This window comes from Theobroma cacao, chromosome 1, assembly GCF_000208745.1.
Source record: "Theobroma cacao cultivar B97-61/B2 chromosome 1, Criollo_cocoa_genome_V2, whole genome shotgun sequence".
Taxonomy (NCBI): Eukaryota; Viridiplantae; Streptophyta; class Magnoliopsida; order Malvales; family Malvaceae; genus Theobroma; species Theobroma cacao.
The window spans coordinates 35,514,421-35,532,402 of record NC_030850.1 but is presented as its reverse complement, the minus strand read 5'-3'; the positions used below and the strand labels follow the sequence as shown (position 1 = coordinate 35,532,402).

At 35.9% G+C, this 17,982-nt stretch overlaps 3 protein-coding genes across 4 annotated transcripts; 2 read left to right on the top strand and 1 right to left on the bottom strand.

Moving 5' to 3' along the window:
• Positions 325–2,147, top strand: LOC18614329 (probable pectinesterase/pectinesterase inhibitor 36). Its single transcript, XM_018118429.1, is given in 4 exon segments — positions 325–582; positions 584–761; positions 1,013–1,342; positions 1,456–2,147. Coding segments are annotated over 4 exon segments (1,458 nt in total).
• On the top strand, positions 2,862–8,283 carry LOC18614328 (methionine aminopeptidase 1A). Of its 2 annotated transcripts, none has more exons than XM_018125338.1 (17): positions 2,862–3,002; positions 3,175–3,265; positions 3,592–3,642; positions 3,982–4,167; positions 4,346–4,421; positions 4,605–4,652; positions 4,782–4,826; positions 5,492–5,591; positions 5,689–5,740; positions 5,826–5,867; positions 6,022–6,083; positions 6,173–6,271; positions 6,870–6,943; positions 7,045–7,114; positions 7,311–7,376; positions 7,465–7,553; positions 7,860–8,283. In XM_018125338.1, the coding sequence occupies exons 2-17, from the start codon at positions 3,198–3,200 to the stop codon at positions 7,935–7,937; spliced, it is 1,206 nt and encodes a 401-aa protein (XP_017980827.1). In that variant the 5' UTR covers positions 2,862–3,002; positions 3,175–3,197; the 3' UTR covers positions 7,938–8,283. The 2 variants fall into 2 exon arrangements, with proteins under 2 accessions (XP_017980827.1, XP_007052103.1); XM_007052041.2 differs by having other exon boundaries at positions 3,172–3,265.
• On the bottom strand, positions 9,068–17,978 carry LOC18614327 (tubulin-folding cofactor D). Its single transcript, XM_007052040.2, has 17 exons — positions 17,549–17,978; positions 16,911–17,464; positions 16,694–16,796; positions 16,207–16,383; positions 15,657–15,848; positions 15,011–15,127; positions 14,738–14,842; positions 14,352–14,522; positions 14,027–14,242; positions 12,933–13,131; positions 12,070–12,275; positions 11,747–11,971; positions 11,086–11,652; positions 10,740–11,000; positions 10,537–10,581; positions 9,941–10,126; positions 9,068–9,781 (listed from the first exon to the last, which is right to left on the bottom strand). Exons 1-17 carry the CDS (start codon positions 17,753–17,755, stop codon positions 9,497–9,499), a joined length of 3,816 nt encoding a protein of 1,271 aa, XP_007052102.2. The 5' UTR covers positions 17,756–17,978; the 3' UTR covers positions 9,068–9,496.

Genomic DNA, 17,982 nt, shown 5'->3' with positions numbered 1-17,982 from the left:
ATATTTATGCATAATTTCTAATATTCATTTAAAAAAATTTTCCGAAAAAAGTCACTAAAATATTAATCCTGTCAGAAGAGAAGTCCTTAATATCTTTTTCCACAGTTCCACACAAATGTTACTGTGGAGACAGAGCCATGAAATTTATACCAACTACCAATTAAGTCATGACTGCATGATGTTTTCCATAAGCTGCTTAAAGCCCGAATGACACCTGGGCTACAATGGTCCATGTGTTTTCTTCCTCACCGAGCTACATATATTCAAAAACGAAGTCCAGGCACCAAGTCCATGCAAGCCATTTCCCTTATTCATGTCAACAAAATGTCCGCTAGTGTCACCACCTTTCTCCTTCTCCTAGCCATGGCTACCACCTCTTGCTCTCAGGAACTTGCAGAGGTGGTTCAAATGGCCAAAACCATGGTTGTGCAATCGAGGAACTGGGCTAAGGCTTCCGAGACCCTGCATGGATTGGACCGTAGTGCCTTAAATTATCATGGCATGGGTCTACGTGACTGCGTTAAGCTGTATGATGATAGCGAGTCCAGGCTCTCGCTCTTGCTCTCTCGTCAAAGCTATACGTACCCTTGATGATGCTCGAACATGGCTGAGTGGCGTGCCGGCGAACCACAGGACTTGTCTGGAGGGGTTGGGCGAGAGGGGTGTTGTTATTCAAGATCATGCAGATGCTCACCAAAACCTGACAACTTTGCTTAGTGAAGCTTTGGCATTGTATGGGAAGCATGTTGTCATAAAGTAAGGTAAGCTACTCCCCTAGGTGTCACTAGCTTTAGGGAGCTGAGATTGATTCAATTGTAATAAAATAAAATTTAGGAAGTTCAATTTTTATTATATATAAAAAGTCAGAACATGCAAACTTTTTGAACAGTAGTTCGTAGTTCATTTTTTCCATTATGGTGGGCTTGGCTGAAGATAGTCCGAAGAACTTTACTAGGCAATTAACCTCCCGAAAAGAAATTACCACACTCTGCTTTTTCGGGGTACTGGACAGAGCTACTGCCTAGACCAAAATTCAACCAAGGCGGGCGACTTTTAGCATCTTGAAATCCAGCAACTTCAAGGGCTGATTTTGTCGTCGCAACGGATGGCTCCGGTACTCACAAAACAATCAATGAGGCAGTGGCTGCAGTTGCTAGGATGGGTAATAGGCGCCCCCAAAGAGTAATAATCTATGTGAAATCAGGGGTGTACAGTGAGAACGTAGACATAGACAGGAATGTGAAGAATGTAAGGTTGGTTGGTGATGGCATGGATAAAACAATTGTAACAGGCAGCCGAAATGTCCCCGATGGTGCTACCATTTTAGGCTCTGCAACATTTGGTAAGAATGAAGACCTTACTTCTTAGATGATTCCATAAAAAATTTGGATTCAAATCTTTGTATCCATTTGAATAATTTGAGAGGATACATGGTCTTAATTTCATCTTGTTCAGGCGTATCAGGTGATGGGTTTTGGGCCAGGGACATGACTTTTGAGAACACAGCCGCTCCGAATAAACTTCAAGCAGTGGCATTAAGGGTAAGCTCAGACCACTCTGTGTTCTATCGCTGCAGCTTCAAGGGTTACCAGAACACCCTCTTTGTTCAGTCCCTAAGGCAGTTTTATCGCGATTGCCACATTTATCGCACAATTGATTTCATATTTAGTGATGCCCCGGTAGTCTTAAAAAACTGTGATATATTCGTAAAGAGACCGATGAATCAACAAGCTAACATGATCACTGCGCAAGGGAGAGAAGATTCTAATGAAAACACAGGGATTTCAATTCAAGGATCGCGCGTAAGGCCAGCAGCTGATTTCGATTCTGTCAAGCATTTGTTCAAGAGTTATTTAGGTAGGCCATGGAAAAGATATTCCAGGACAGTGTTTTTGAAGACAGACCTTGATGGTTTAATCGATCCAAAGGAATGGACGGAATGGAGTGGCAGTTTTGCTCTTTCAACACTATACTATGCTGAGTACATGAATACAGGTAGCGGTGCTTCGATTGCACACAGAGTGAACTGGCCTGGCTTTCATGTGCTCGACAGTGCCCAAGAGGCTGTCCCTTTTACAGTGAGCAGGCTCATACAAGGAGAGGCCTGGATTCCAGAGACTGGTGTGCCATTCTGGCCTCAAATCTAATGGGTTTATCATGCTCTTATGCTATGTGACAATGGCTAATATGTAAAACGACATAAAATGTAAAAAAGCTCTTTTAATGTGATCATTTCTCCATTTAAGTTTCTTACTTTTTATTGTATTTAAATAAGATTTTATATTTGTCATACATAATTAAGCTTTTATCTAAATCAAAAATTAATTATTGTTAAATTAATATCTACTGACATTTAATGTCACGTAACATATTTAGTAAGTTAACATTATCATGTAATAATTGATATAATTAAAACAGTTATGTTAATTGTTTATTTATCTGTTATGTAAATAAAAAATATCAATTAATATTAGATTTGATAACAATTTTTTTTTTTATAAAAAATTAATATTCATTTAATTATGATAAAAGATTAAAGATTTTATTGAAAATATATCATAATTCAAGAACTTTTATACTATTTAAACCATATAAAAGCCAGTGCCCTAAAAACTCTAGCAAATTTCTCAACTCAAAACTTTTCTAGTTTCTTCTTAAAAATTCAAAGACGTTTTTGACTTTGCCTTTCGAGCAAATGACGGAGACAACAACCATGAAATCAGGTGTACCATAACAAAAAAAAATAAATAAAAAAATAACACAAATATACCTTTAGTTTATTTAATTTACATAAAAGTCCCCGCCCTTTAAAAGGTCAAAATAAAAAAATAAAGGAAAAACATTGAAAATCTACATCAGCAACACTACCTATGTGTTTTACCGCGCCCACCCCAGCCCTAGTCTGCTAAGCCCGTGCTCTCCCTCTCTTTTCTCTCAGAAAACGAGAACTCTGGTAAGGAAAGGAAAAAAAGCTCGACCGCCTTCGATTGATATTCAGTAAGGTCGGCGCTGTTATTATCTTTGATCTAAAACTCTTGTTTTTATTGTCTTGCTAAGATCTAAAATGCTTTTTTAATTTTACTCGTATATATATATATTTTAAATTATTTTACTGGTTCTATTCTCATTTTCGGTGAATTTGACTTTACTGTTCAATTTTACATATAAAAGAAGAGAAATAGTAAATTTGAGGTTCGATGGCCGGCGGCTCAGATGTGGCGGAGGCGCTTTCCTGTGCTCAGTGCGGCAAGCCTGCTCATCTTCAGTATGTAGTTATTTTCTTGTTCTAGCTTATAGTCGGTTACTTAGTTCTTGTTTATTCTCGCATTAGAATCAAAGAAGTTTCTGAGTTAGCGTATCATGCAACCGTTAGAGATGTAAAATCGGTGTTCCACGGAAAAGGTTAGGGTAAAGAACTCATTGCGATCGAGGATTTTGATGAAACTTAGGAAATGAATAAGGAAAACCTTTGAAAGAAAGACTATTAGAATTGTGAGATTAGACATTTTGAATTAGACTTTGTTTGGTCAATAATGATAACTTGAGAGTTGAGTTGAATCGCTTGTTTCTGATATAACTTGTTATCTGCAGGTGTCCAAAGTGCGTGGAGTTAAAGCTTCCTCGTGAAGGTGCTGCTTTCTGGTCTGTAATCATTTTCTTCTACGGCTTTGAAATTCTGTTATCTTGAATATGCTGGGAAATATTGTGTATAATATGATGTAGTGAGTTAATTGCCTGATTTCACCTCCATATTACTCTTCCAAATATTGTATGTCAAGGCTTTATAAAATGCAAGGGATGTGGTTAATTCTATCCTTGACCTAAACCTGGTTGATGTTTTTTATATTTTTGGATTAATACGTGGGGCTCAGACGTCTGGTCGTTGATTGAAATTGATTTTTCTTTGTTCTTTTCTTAGGAAAAATTTTGAAATGTCTGATTCAGCTTTTCATTTTGTATTAATGATGTTTTTCTTGACAGTACTCAGGATTGTTTCAAGGCTTCTTGGAGCTCACACAAATCAGTTCATTTGAAGGCAAAGCTGTCCGCACTTGGGACAAGTGCTGCTGGTGAACAAGATTCGCATTTAGCTAGTGAGGGTTGGCTATATTGCTTGAGAAAAGGGCAGAGTCGAAGTCCAAAACTTCCTCATTTTGATTGGACAGGGTAGTTCTCTAGGATTTTAGTTCCTCATTTATGCTACATATCTTTCTTCCTTTTGCATCAATTTCCTACTTCCTGTGCTATTTTCAAGCTTTCGTGTTTTCTTTCCTGGATAGTTAATTCCCTTGTTATTCCTGATTCTTATTTTTATTGTTGTTATGGTGTTATCTTCTTTGTGCAGAACACTCAGACCATATCCCATATCTATCAAGCGTATTGTACCTGCTCATATTGATAAACCTGACTGGGCTGTTGTTGTGAGTCTTTCTGAATTATTTGTTTGCATATTGAATATTTATTTGCATATTGAATTTTATATATATATATAAAGAGAGAGAGAGAGAGAGTTCAATGAATAATTAACCTCTATTTTTCTCTCCTTTCCTGCTGGGTTACTGGTTTTTGCATCCTCAAGGTATAACTGTTCTTTCCACATGTAGGGAATCCCAAAAGTTGAGCCCAATAGTGATTTGCAGCATGTTGTTGAGGTAAGTTTATAATTGTAAAATCTCTTCTTGAGCCTTAGTGAACTAAGCTACACATTTTTATATGCTCCTTATAGTTTTTTCTTTATTATTATTATTTTTCTTTTTGACTTTGGTGCATCTGTTTTGAAGATCAAAACTCCAGATCAAATTGAGAGAATGCGAGAAACTTGTCGAGTAAGTTCTCTCTCCCTCTTTCTCTTTTTTTCTATTCTACAACTATTATGAGGGAGTTTATCATGCTATGTTATTGTCTTCTATTTTTACTCCAAAGGTTGCATTGCTCTGCTTCATGTGAAAATAAAGGCTTCCATTTCAACGAAGCTTATCATCTTAAAATGAGCTTCAAAATAGTTTGGTTTAGAGAACCCTACTGTCAACTGGAAGGATTTACCTTAACCACACTGTTGCTGCCCATATATGTTAAACTTTTCGATGGATAGTAGAATTGATGGTCAAATTGTGAAGTTCAAATTCAAGGAATAATAAGTTTCTGTACAATGGTTTTGGAATTCTGCATCTATTACATATAAAAGTTCTTTTAGTAAGATAATTTCATACTGGGCCTAAATATGGCCTCATAGATGATGACATTGGCACCATAAATGTCATGTAGTAACTACATAGAGATAAGTAGATCCAGTTTTCTCTTCTGTGATCAAACCTTAACAGTATAGTTGCTAGAAGGGAAGGAGGAAACAATGAGAAATACTTTCCAATTGCAAATAAGTGCAATTGTCCTTGGAAATCCTTTCCAATTGCAATTAAATCCAATTTCTTTTTAGTATTACTTTTTTCATTGTGTAATTTTAAAGTCTTAGTGTATATATTTTTATCCTTAGATTGCAAGAGAGGTTTTGGATGCTGCAGCTCGGATGATCCGTCCTGGTGTAACAACGGATGAAATTGATCGAGTGGTTCATGAGGCAACTATTGACGCAGGTCCATTGGTTTTGAATGAGCTTTTATTCTGCACAATATATTAATAATCATTTATCTCTTCTTTGGTTTAACTTTATACATGTGTCCTCTCCTGCAGGAGGATATCCATCCCCTCTCAATTATTATTTCTTCCCAAAGTCTTGCTGCACGTGGGTACTTCTTCTGTACATATTCTTTGAATTTGCTGGGATTTATAATGTTGATTAAGCAAATGTATTTCATTTTCTTTTCCAGGTCAGTTAATGAAGTAATATGCCATGGAATTCCCGATGCAAGGTAATAGTCGTGCTTTAATTCTTCAGGACCTCAATTATTCATCCATAACGCCATTTTGACTTTCAATTTTTTAACATTCATTCATAATCCTTTTCAATTACTAGGATGGACCTAAACTCAAAATTGGTGACTAAATATGTTTTAATTGCCTCAGGAAATTGGAGGATGGTGATATTGTAAATGTTGATGTCACTGTTTACTACAAAGGAGTTCATGGTAAGAATCTACTGCAGATTTATATATAAATTCAAATCTTGCTAAAATTAATGAAACCTCCATATTTGACAAAGTGACTCATTATGCAGGTGATTTAAATGAAACATATTTTGTGGGAAATGTCGATGAAGCATCTCGTCAGCTGGTACAGTGTACATATGAGTGCTTGGATAAAGCAATATCTATTGGTACGTGTTTGATTCATATTCTATTTGCACATTGCAATTCTTCAGTATCACTTTTTCTCTGATTTTTTCTTGTTCCGCTAAGGTTTCAAAAAGTCATTGTGTTGATGGGTTTTACATATTGTAAATTGTATGGTGGCCTAGAGATCATCTTAAAGAAAGAAAGACTTTTGATGGCTGCTAGAATTAGTTCAATTACAACTTTCTGCAATCACTAAGCATGCCATGCCATGTCTATGATGTCATTGCTCTTCTAATGTGATTTGAATGGTCATGCATTAAATTTGGTGACCTTTATCATAAATGCCGGATTAGTTAAACTTAGTGTTCATAATTTGTTACTTTTAATTTTTTTTTTAAAGGATAAAATGATCAAGAAATAATGTGGTTTGAATTTCATTTTCATGGATGAGTCTTCAAACATATGTGCATCATGCGCTCTATGTTCTATGTAGAAGGCAGGTGCTAACTGCTTGATTTAGAAATCATTAATTAGATTTGAATATGGTCTGTTGATTTTTTAAGTGGATAGTTCAAGACTTAAGTTTAGGCTTGATTTCTATTAATCATTTTTTTTCTTTTACTTTGGGCTCTAATTCAGTTAAACCTGGAGTGAGATTTCGTGAAATTGGGGAAGTGATTAATCGCCATGCTTTAATGTCGGGGTTATCAGTGGTAATGTGTAATTTGGACTATGCAGTAATACATTTTGGTTCATAGATTACACAATTACAGTTTTTGTTTATTTCTTGCTCTGTTATCTTCTGTTACTACAGGTTAAATCATATTGCGGTCATGGTATTGGAGAGCTATTCCACTGTGCCCCAAATATTCCCCATTATGGAAGTATCCTTTTAAGATCAAGTTTCTCAATCCAATTGCTTTTTATGTTAGCTATCCCTTAATGCTTCATGGAAAGTCCACAATAGAGTATAAGGAATCAATTGCTGTTGTAAACAGGGAGAACATTAAATTGATTCAACCATTCTTAATTGCGAGTAATTTCTGTTTCTGTATATGCTGCTTGCCTTAACCTAAGCAGGAAATAAAGCAGTTGGGGTGATGAAAGCTGGACAGACTTTTACAATTGAACCAATGATTAATGCAGGTAACTCTTGAAGTTGGATGATATAGGGGATAGTAGTTTAAAACCCTTTTGATTTACCGGCTATGTCTTGCTGGATTTTTCTCAATAGGGGTTTGGCGTGATCGAATGTGGCCTGATGGATGGACCGTCGTTACTGTAGATGGCAAACGCAGTGCTCAGTTTGAGCACACTCTTTTGGTAACTCTGCATTACCAGTGCTTTTTCTTTCATGATATCTCTACAGATAGTCGTGTTTTGAAGTTTTGTCTCTTAGAGAAACGTCTGGAATATGACCTTTTCGCTCCTGAGTTAACCATTTGCCAGTGCAACCTTTTTTGGTTGTCTTGCAATGATCTGTTATATTTGAGCCCATTCATGAGTATCAGTAATAAAAGATCTCGTGATATATAGTGCATGGTTGTGATCAAATTTGTGTTATATGATGGAGAATCCTGACACACCTAACACATGAATGTTTCTTGCTTGATGAATATTATCATGCAGGTTACAGAAACTGGAGTCGAAGTTCTTACAGCTCGGCTCCCTTCATCTCCCAATGTGTTTCCCTGGCTAAGTAAGTAATCAGTGTCATCTTTACCTAGTAGATAATGAAATCGAAGGTAAGCTATTGAGGCGTTATACTGATGGTAAGAGATTATGAAGTACCCTTTCCGTTGGATGAGAGCAGTGTATTTGTTAAGTAATGGGTGAGAAAATGATGCAATATTTTCATTTAGCATATGGTGTGATCATGTGTAATATGGATTTTCTTCCCTTGGGTTTTTTCATTTGAAGAATAATCATAAATTGTTTCTTTTTGTTCTAGAATACTCATAATTTTTTTGTACCATGATCAAGAAGCAGTGTCATATTGTTTACGTTTGTGGATCATAATAAATTATGGGCATGATACTAAAAAAAATTTAAAATTATTTTAAAAAATTTAAATAAGTTTTTATTTTTTATTACGTTTAAATATATTTTTATATTTTTATTTTAAATTAAATAAATTTTTATAATTAATGATTAATTAATTATCATTAATTGTAATGGTTTTTTATATTTTCATGTGAAGGATGAAAAATACAATATAATTATATTATTATATCACAACAATATATCACGTAATATCTATTCATATTTATTATGATATGTTACATATTTATATCTATTATAATATGTTAAGTTACTACCAAGTCAAACATCAGTGTTATAAAAAAGATTAGTTTTCAAAATCTGGTAAAATTTCGAAATTTCTATTAATGTCTTTTCATAATGTTGGTTATTCCATTCAATACTTTAAATTAAAAAGTTTTTATTTTTTAAAAAAGAAAATTAAAAATTTCAAATTTTTAATTATAAATTATAAACAATCAATATTTAAAATTTAAAGTTTAAAAGATATTAATATTTAAATTATAAAATCATTAATATTTAAAATTAATGAAAATAAAAATTAAAATAAAAAAATACAAATAAAAAAATAAAAAATATTTTAATTTTGATAATAAATTATTAAATTATTAAAATTTTATAGTTTTAATGACTAGAGATATTAAAAGTTGAAAAAAGAGCCATTTAGTGGGACCTTTTTACACGACTCGATTGTCACGGGTTTTTATCGTTCAAAGACTGATGTAATTTAGAAAAAAAGTTCAAATAGTGGACACTGAAGCCCACTCAAATTTGGTCCTGAAAAGACGTTATCTGTATATTCTGAACCCATTAACAATTGGGCCTTTATTAGTCCAGGCCCATTTGTTTACACAATTTATTAACAATAAGCCATATTTTATATTAAGACCACTCGTCCACTCACGTTATAAGACGCATGTCCATTTTTAAACGGGGCTGAGCTTGCTAGCCTAAATGGGCCACTCGGCCCATGAAGAGCTGTAACACGCATGGCAGCGGATTGAACAGTTTCGGGCCATAAACCAAATCGTCAGTAGACGTGGAGGTCATCAGCAAAGCTGGCATATACATACTTTTCAACAAAACCCTAAATGCCTGTCATGACCTAACTGCAATACACGATGCATCTCTCTCTGCACTTCACCTGAAGAAGCTAATTGCTAAAAGGAAATAAAAATTGAAAAATGTACTACAGGAGGCTCGTATACAGTTGAAGCAGTCAAAACTCAAAACCCAGTTGACTCAACCAATGAAGAGTAGGATTCATTCTCATCTGGAGCTGCAGATTTCTTAACATCCTTGTTTGGTACTTTGTCAGTAGTTTTTAGCGGTCCAACATCCAGACCAGCGATAGCATACAATTCCAACTTCATAAGCTTTGCTGTTTCCATGTCACCATCCCAGCAAGTTTCAGAAATAATTTCAAGTGCCTTATCTGTTTTTTCCTCGGACACTAGACTTCCATTTTGGAGCAGGACAAGGTAAACTTGTTCAGCAGAAGCTTTGCGAATCTGGCAGATGAAAGATATACTATAAGCACTTCAAACAAAAAGATATAAGCATAATTCCTACTCATGTAGGGTGGTGTTGCATCAAGTAAGCTGCACACCACTTCATTCTATAAGTAAAAGAGTTTCTATAATTCAACAAATGCAATCACCACAACAAACCTTAGGGTACCGATGACTAAGGAAAGTGAGAAGATGGGAAAAGGCCCGGGAGTTGATGGGATCTGAAAGTGAAGAAATATATCCAAGTATTGCAATGCCTGCATATAACTTAGAGAAGTCCTTTGACCCTCTCATTTCAACCACCAGAGAATCCAAAACACCAGCACAGAAAATCAAAGTTTGAGCCTGCAAATTAATATTCAGAGTTGTATAATTTAGAATGCATTCTAAAGAAAGATTGATAGTTTTGAAACCTAACGAATCAATCAGTAAACCACAATTATTCCTCAATTTTCTCCACATAAAGAAAGTGATAAAGATGAAACTTCAAAAATCCACCAAAAAATCTCCCACAATAAAGTGACTGTAATACAGGTTATTACAACCACCTGAGAAAGAAGACCTTCTGATGGCCATTTGCATCTAGAGGATGTGAGATACACTATTTTGATATATATATATAAACATGGAACACAATTCACATGTTTTGGTAAATGAGCAATAAAACATTGTTGGTAATAACTGAATGGAACAATGAGAAACTAATAGCATCAACTATAGATGCTGTGGAGCAAGAGGGAGGGAGTGAAACTAACCTCCATATCCAAGAAGATCTTTTTGCTGAAAAGGATCTCGATTGTCTGCAATATAAATCACCAACCAAAATTAAAATAAAAATAAGAAAAAAAAATTCCATAATTAACTCACTGCAAGACAAATTAAAGATTTCAACATAAAGGGGAATGCCTTTGTTATATCCTTTTTTCTCGGCGGAGATGTTATCAAGAGGTTCAGTTACCTTCAAAGTGGGTACAATGACCCTGTCACATCGCTTATACTCTTGGAGAATCCAAAGGATGTCCTCGGATAATTTACACCCTTTGGATTCATTATTAATGTCTTCATCCACCTGAAGATACTCCAAAAATGCAGACAGTGATGCCTTCCTCAAAGAATCTTGCAAGCCACCAATCGAAATAACTAAACCAGACAGCACTGGTCTGCTATAACAACTGAACTGAAGTAATTGCACAAAACGAGGATACGAAAAGGTAGGTACCTACAAGCAAAGCACATAATGGCATTAACGTAAGATCCAAAAGTACTTAAGAAGCAGACTGGACAAGTAACACATAATTACTTACTCCCCACTTTAATTCTGTTTCATTGGGAACAATTTCTTCTATCTTTTCCCTACAAGGGATAAAAGGGATAAATATTTCCTCGTGGTACAGAATCCTTTGGAGAACCTTAGCAGCCACTTCTCTTAATTTATCCATCTTTTCTACAGCTTGCTTAGCAATTCCTCCCACCAAATTGGTAGCAAGATTTATGTCAAAAAATGAACACATTTGGTCCTCTTCATCAAAATTGCTATTAGGTAGCTTTGAGACAGATCCAAGCACATCTGATTCCCTGGTGGAACTTGTAGAACATCCCTTAAAGAGGATATATGTACACCTTTCAAGGCCTTCCATAGCAGCCTCACGAACCCAAGAACCCACATCACCTCTGTTATCGACAGAATAGTCATCAAGAGCTTTAAACAAACTAACCATCACCTCATTCTTGATCAGATGAAACAGAGACATGTCTTCCTCTCCAGAATGGATATCAGAATTTTTTCTTGCCTGAGTTAATGTCTCACAAACTGATATAAGTCCTTTGACAGCATTAACCCGTGCTTCAGCATCTCTATCCTCAGGGTTATCCTGCACATAGAAAACATACACATACATCCAGTCAAACATCGACAGTTCTTTAGATGAGTAAATTAATCTCAGTGAGAAGTAGTAGCAAGTGCACCTCAATTGCACAAGACCTGCAAAGCTTCAAAAGCACATCTCTCCACTGATTAGCCAACAATTCATAGGGTAAAACCCCTAATGCCATTGCAGATCCTCTTCTTACAGCCACATTTGAATCACCCAGGAGTTGCAGGTACTTTGATGTTACACCAATGGAACCTTTACTATCCGTAGCAACAAGGTATGCTTGAAGAAAGTGTTTTAGGGCTTTCACAGATGTATTCTGTACATTAGATATTACTTTTGATTCTCAAATCAGAATATCAAAATCAATTAGGGGAAAAATCTGTTTTAAGAAAAAAAAATCCACAAAAGAAGTACCTGTATCTGAGAGTTAGGGTGTCTCAAATTCTCGTTAAGTGTATCAAGTAAACTTCGTTTTATTTTCTCTGTCAAAGATAGGCGAGAGATTGAGATGCATTCAATGAACCGGGATACAGCTGCACGCATTATTTCTCCACCCTTCCCGCGATAAAGGCGTGCTTTCTCAATAGCAGGGACAACACCAGAAACTTGCTTCTGTTTATCTGAATATATAAACACAAGCAACTGTGGCTTAATTTATGGATTTATACGCTTGAACAATACAGCAACTAGAATGAGAAACTGAGACAAAATACGACATATTTAACATGACAAACGAAAGCAGCAGACAATATCTTATTTTAAGCAAATTGATTTTCTCAATCTTTATGGAATTGTGCTTCCATCAAGAAACATAAGAAGGCTCTGACTCGTGGCATCTGCCTTTAAATTTACCCCCCTTCTACCAAACACCTATAGAATACTATTCACTCAACTCAACCACCAAAGCCTACCCTACAGCAGCAACTGCCAGTGATACTTACTTAGTAATCAAGCATTTTGAAATATAAATCTTGCTTTTAAGTTTCTAAATATTTTCAAACAACTAAGCTTTGACGGTTTCTATTTTGTTTCCAAAATGGTTCTGAAACATTGAATTGTTCAAGCAAAAATCAACATGCACTCAGAGAAATCTCAATTCAGGACACTATTCCATTCTAAAGGTAACCAGGAATGGATAAGAATAACATGATCTATGGAAGCATCCCAAAGTATAAATCTAATCAAACCTGAACACTTCTTTGGTCTATCTTATGGTAAATTTAATTGAATTTTCCACTAATTAATTATATACTTAAGGGGGCAGAAAAGTGGCGTACCGCAGGGAAGATCATAACCACACTGATGTATAGCCAAAACAAGTTCTCCAGCTGCTAAGGTTGCACCATGGCGCGTGCATAAATCAGATGACAGAGTAAAAGGAATTAACTTTTCCAGAACAAAGTTTGCAAAGTATGCAGCATCATATCTAACAAGCGCAGAAAGTGCCTCTGAAGCAAGCTCTCTCAAGCCCTTATCCTGAAGAAATTAATTAAAATTCATGAATAAGTTGTATATTCCTAAAATAAATTAAATACAATTCATGAATACATAATGACTAAAAGTTTCATTTGAAGAAAGAAACACCAAAACGTATTAGCAATAACAACCAAGAGGAAATAAAACAAGTTGTATATTCCTAAAAGAAATTAAATACAATTCATGAATATATATGACTAAAAGTTTCATTTGAAGAAAGAAACACCAAAAAGTATCAGCAATAACAACCAAGAGGAAAAAATAACGATAATGTTGATCATGATTCCAATTATATATAAGAAAAAAGTCTTCAAAACCTTGGTTCTTGTTAGAAACACTACCAAGCATGGATCATGTGAATTATCATAGGTAAAATAAACTAAGACTTATAATGAAAAGTTCCTAGATCAATGAATGAACTCCTAACCTATATAAAATTATAAGTTGTGCTATCTTCTCAAACCCCAGTTAATTCCCCCTGTGATCTGTCAGTTAATTAATGCATGAACAAGATCCATCAAAGTGGCTCTCCTGTTATCCAACTTGTTGAATGACTTTGAACTAAATTCACCAAGATAAACCAGGAAGCAACATCACTTCAACAATTCATTGTTCACAAGTCCTCAAAGGCTATAGTTTTCTCAAAGGCTCATCACCAGTTGAAACATCTAAAATGTGGAAGAGAAGGCACAGCTTGCATCATAACTTAACATAAGAATGACAACACTCCTCTATCTAACCCAAATAAAGTCCACTGAGATTTTCAAAGAAATGGCAGCATATGCCCCATCCAACAGAACAGCATCCAGAAGAGTTAGAAACTCAATATAAATGTTCATTTTCAAAAAGATGAAGTTTGAAGAAGGCATCTCGTTACTTAAAGTTCAGACCATACCCAGTGACAGATCTTGTTATGCAGAAGCTCATCCACAAATGGATGAAGATACCCTTCATACTGAGCAATACTGACAGCAACATGAACATAAGAGTTCACTCGTGATGAAAGTGAAAAGTAATCTGCAGTATTCACTATGTCAATGCCATGTGGGTAATTCCCTTGCCTTCCAACATTCTCCTGAAAAGCAGCTGCAGCAGCTCTTCTACAGTTAACCTAATCAATACATCAAAATTTTTAGCATGGCGAAATAAGACTAATAAAATATTACATGCATGAGCAGAATAGATAATGTGGCACAGAACAAATACACGAAGGTCAGCACCTCACGATCGTAGCATGCCACAGTTAATAGGTGTGGGGCGAGCTGTTCCAATACATTTCTCATATCTGTATGATAATATGCACGACCAAATGCCCAACAAACATAGGCAGCAGCATCACGTACATGAGATCCAATGCTATGCGGACCTCTTCGAACATCATAATGTAATGCCTGTCAAGAAGACTTCTAATAATCAGCAAATACATTTGAGCCTTGATGCTAAACACATTTAAAGCAAAGAATTACTGCTTAAATTTAAGTCAACCAAGCTCACGCATGCAATTGTTATCAGGGAAGAAATTTTACAACCATATCAACTTTCATGGATACAGGGAAGAACTTCTTCTAGTGTTCATTTACTTTACGAAGGTTAAAAACCACACAACCTTTACAACAACAGGTACAACTTTGGGGAGACTGGTAGGTAAGAGCAACCCTCTCCGTGCCAGTTCAGCCAATGCTAAGCAACCTCCATGCCATGAACCATCTCCCTGGAAAATCATTACATATTAGCATGACTCCTATAGTCTACAAGCTAAAGATGGTTCAAGAATAGTTTTAGAAGGAATGGAAATATTCATATTATGGAATATGATATTGCTTGTTATGCCATTAGGGGAGAATAGGATAAGTGAGAGAGAGCAACAATATCAGCATACCTCAACAGGTGAAAACAGGTCCAATACAGATGACAAGACCTCTTCTGAGAGCACAGACGTCAAACGTGAAGTTACGCGGCCTATGCCTTTTGCAGCAGACCAACGTACTACGGTATCCTACATACCAAATCGCTAATAATCAAACCAGCAGTCTAAAAGAGAGAAAAAAAAATGAATGCATCGCTCATCTAAAAAAATCCATAAGTTCATGTCAAACTTTTATCTATTGCTTGGTCATACGCTTGCCCTGCAATGCTATCACGATGCTTCGACAACTGGGCCACTTTCAATTGCATGGTCATCAGGGAACTATTTTGAGAACATATATAGATATGAAATTTCATATTTACAACATTTCAATTGAGCCTACATTTTTTTTTTACCATAAACTCTTCAAAGGGCAATGGGAATTCCATTTACAATCATATTGAAGTTTCAGATGAAGGGTACCTCCAAGTACTGGTTAACATTATGGAAAGACCATGGGTACCCAGATATGATATATTGATAAAAGATAAAGTCAACAAGGTAAATAGAAGTCTAGAGATGACAACATGTCAACAACATCATCCAAAGCTTTCCTAGGAGCTAGTTTACATAAGAAAGCAATGAGCTTACACAACAGAATCTCACCCTTAAGACATACCGTGTCTCTCAATCCGGAAAGTAACACCTCAATAATCTCTTCTATGATCTCTGGAACATCCATATCTTCATCCTGTAGACAGTTGGAATTTTCTTCTGATTCGGAGTTGTGTAGAACCACACCTTGATTCAATTGATCATTCTTATTGGATGCATTCAGAGAAATATTCTCTCCAAGTGAGCTGGTTCTTCCCTACATAAAAGGCAAACAGAAAGGTGAGAGACACGGTGACAAAAAAACACTTCACCAAAATCACATAGCTAAAGATTATAAAAATTAAATTAGAAAGTACAAGTTAACTAGCACAAGCAATGATGCAAAAGCAGACACAAATTACTTATATGGTACACGTAACTCCTTCAAGATTTGTCAATTTTTACATGGAAACTTGGCATGCTCTATAGGATCTTTAACCAACAGATACTTCAACTTTTCAAAAAATTGGCATAACTTCATTCTTTAGACAAGTCTAACAGTTTCCATATCTCTGGAGAGAATCCCAAGTATATGTAGTTCACAACCCGAAAGTAAATCATTAAGCAATACTGACCACATAGCACCAGGATGGTGAACGATAAGGGAGGCAAGTAAGTCCAATTCTCTGAGTTAACTTCACCAAATACTTGCGAAGCAAAGGACTCCTAGCTGCAGTACCTGACTTGATCAGCACAGAGACATCATTCCAAACGGTAGGAACAACATCCAGCAACACTTTCCTGCTGCCAGCCTGACTATAATAAATAGTACAAATGAGATTGATATTGGGATTGATATACCAAGATTAAGAACGCAATAAAAAAGTAGCAGTAATTTGATAAATGCGATAAATATTAATTTTCTTAGCATAAATGAAGACCTAGAGAATACTTTCAAGTGCTTAAAAGTTCTGTATCATGACAGAACTAAAAAGATACCACTACAGCAGCCTTTTACACTTGATTTAGCTACAAGATTTTTCATATAAAAAACCTGTTAGTTATTTAACTTATATCTTTAAGTCAGTATAGGCTATAGACACAAAAGTATCAAAAACGAACCTTAAAAATGGCAGCAAGGGCTTCCACAGAACCTATCAATCGAAAATGACTTAGTACATCATCCATTGTAGAAGATAAAACTTCATGAGTCCATTCAATAAAGCTGAAAAACAAAGGTAACATGAAGTAACTGATTAGCTTACTCGAGGACCTCAATTAACCTAAATTTCAGCATAATAACCAAAGACAAAGTCTGATGCATGACAAGGAAAAATACCTGGTAAATGCCTTAGGCATATCCGGTCGTGTTAGAAGCTTTGAGAGGACTAATCCAGCCATAGTCCGCATTGGACCAGCATTTGAAAGATAATCTTTAGAAAAGCCTAACATTCTCAACACCAAAGGAGCCAACTCATCCTCGCCAACACCACCACCACCACTACCCGCAATGCTAGTATCAACAGATGATATATCAAACGGAACCAAAACAAGAATCGAAAGCCACAAAAGCATCACGCATTTTGCCTCCATTTCTCCCGTACTTTCTTGCCGTAACGAGGTAACAGAAGATGTGTTGTGGCATTTCTCAAGCAGAGAAACAGCGAGTTCTAGATCCGAAACTTGATGCGGAAAGAATTTGATAACGGCTTTGTAACCGGAAACGGTTACGAGAGAATAAACAATGATGGATATAGGCTTGATTATTTGGAGAATCTCATCAGAATCGATGCCTAGTTCGATTGTTTTAGATCGGATGATGAACATTAAAGGAGAAACCATGCTTTCCAAGTAAGGTTCTAGCAATTGGCCTTGTTCTTGATACTTATCCATCTGGGAAAACAAATGATACGACTAATTAATGATTAAAAGTTACACATTAAGTATAAAAGGAAATAAAAGAGGGCGAGAGAGTACGATGGATCGGATCTTGTGGACGGAAGAAGGGTCGGAGACGCGGCCGTTGGAAACGATGTCGTCTAAGAGAGATTTCACCAGTTTCCACTCTTGGAGAAAGTATCTTTGCAGAACTCTTTCCTTTGAGTCGTGCTCATCGTCTTCTTCGTCGTTCGATGCAATTTCCGTTTCCTCTTTCTTCCGAGTCTGTTCTTCTCTCGCCGCCATTCTGCCCTATTTCTGTTCTAGAAAGAGCTCGATGAAGAAAAAAAGGACTTCCTAAATCCAAATTCCGCCTTGACTCCCGAGACTTGAGAGTGTCAGTGTTCAGTTACTGAAAACACTGATGACTGATCTCATACGATTTCATTACTCCACCATTTTTTATGCTCTCACATTCAAATTTCAGATCTGGCGAAAAGGGAAAATCCGTCCGAGTAGTATTATTTTCCTTT

What these genes read in the sequence shown, in the direction of transcription:
- LOC18614328 (XM_018125338.1), top strand. Translation starts at nt 3,198, where the DNA reads ATGGCCGGCGGCTCAGATGTGGCGGAGGCGCTTTCCTGTGCTCAGTGC. An exon ending in CCTCATTTTGATTGGACAGG is followed by an intron (nt 4,168 to 4,345) that starts GTAGTTCTCTAG and finishes TTCTTTGTGCAG; the next exon opens with AACACTCAGACCATATCCCA. An exon ending in CATGGAATTCCCGATGCAAG is followed by an intron (nt 5,868 to 6,021) that starts GTAATAGTCGTG and finishes TAATTGCCTCAG; the next exon opens with GAAATTGGAGGATGGTGATA.
- LOC18614327 (XM_007052040.2), bottom strand. Translation starts at nt 17,755, where the DNA reads ATGGCGGCGAGAGAAGAACAGACTCGGAAGAAAGAGGAAACGGAAATT. An exon ending in TTGTACCTGTTGTTGTAAAG is followed by an intron (nt 14,523 to 14,737) that starts GTTGTGTGGTTT and finishes TCTTCTTGACAG; the next exon opens with GCATTACATTATGATGTTCG. An exon ending in ACCCTAACTCTCAGATACAG is followed by an intron (nt 11,972 to 12,069) that starts GTACTTCTTTTG and finishes TCTAATGTACAG; the next exon opens with AATACATCTGTGAAAGCCCT.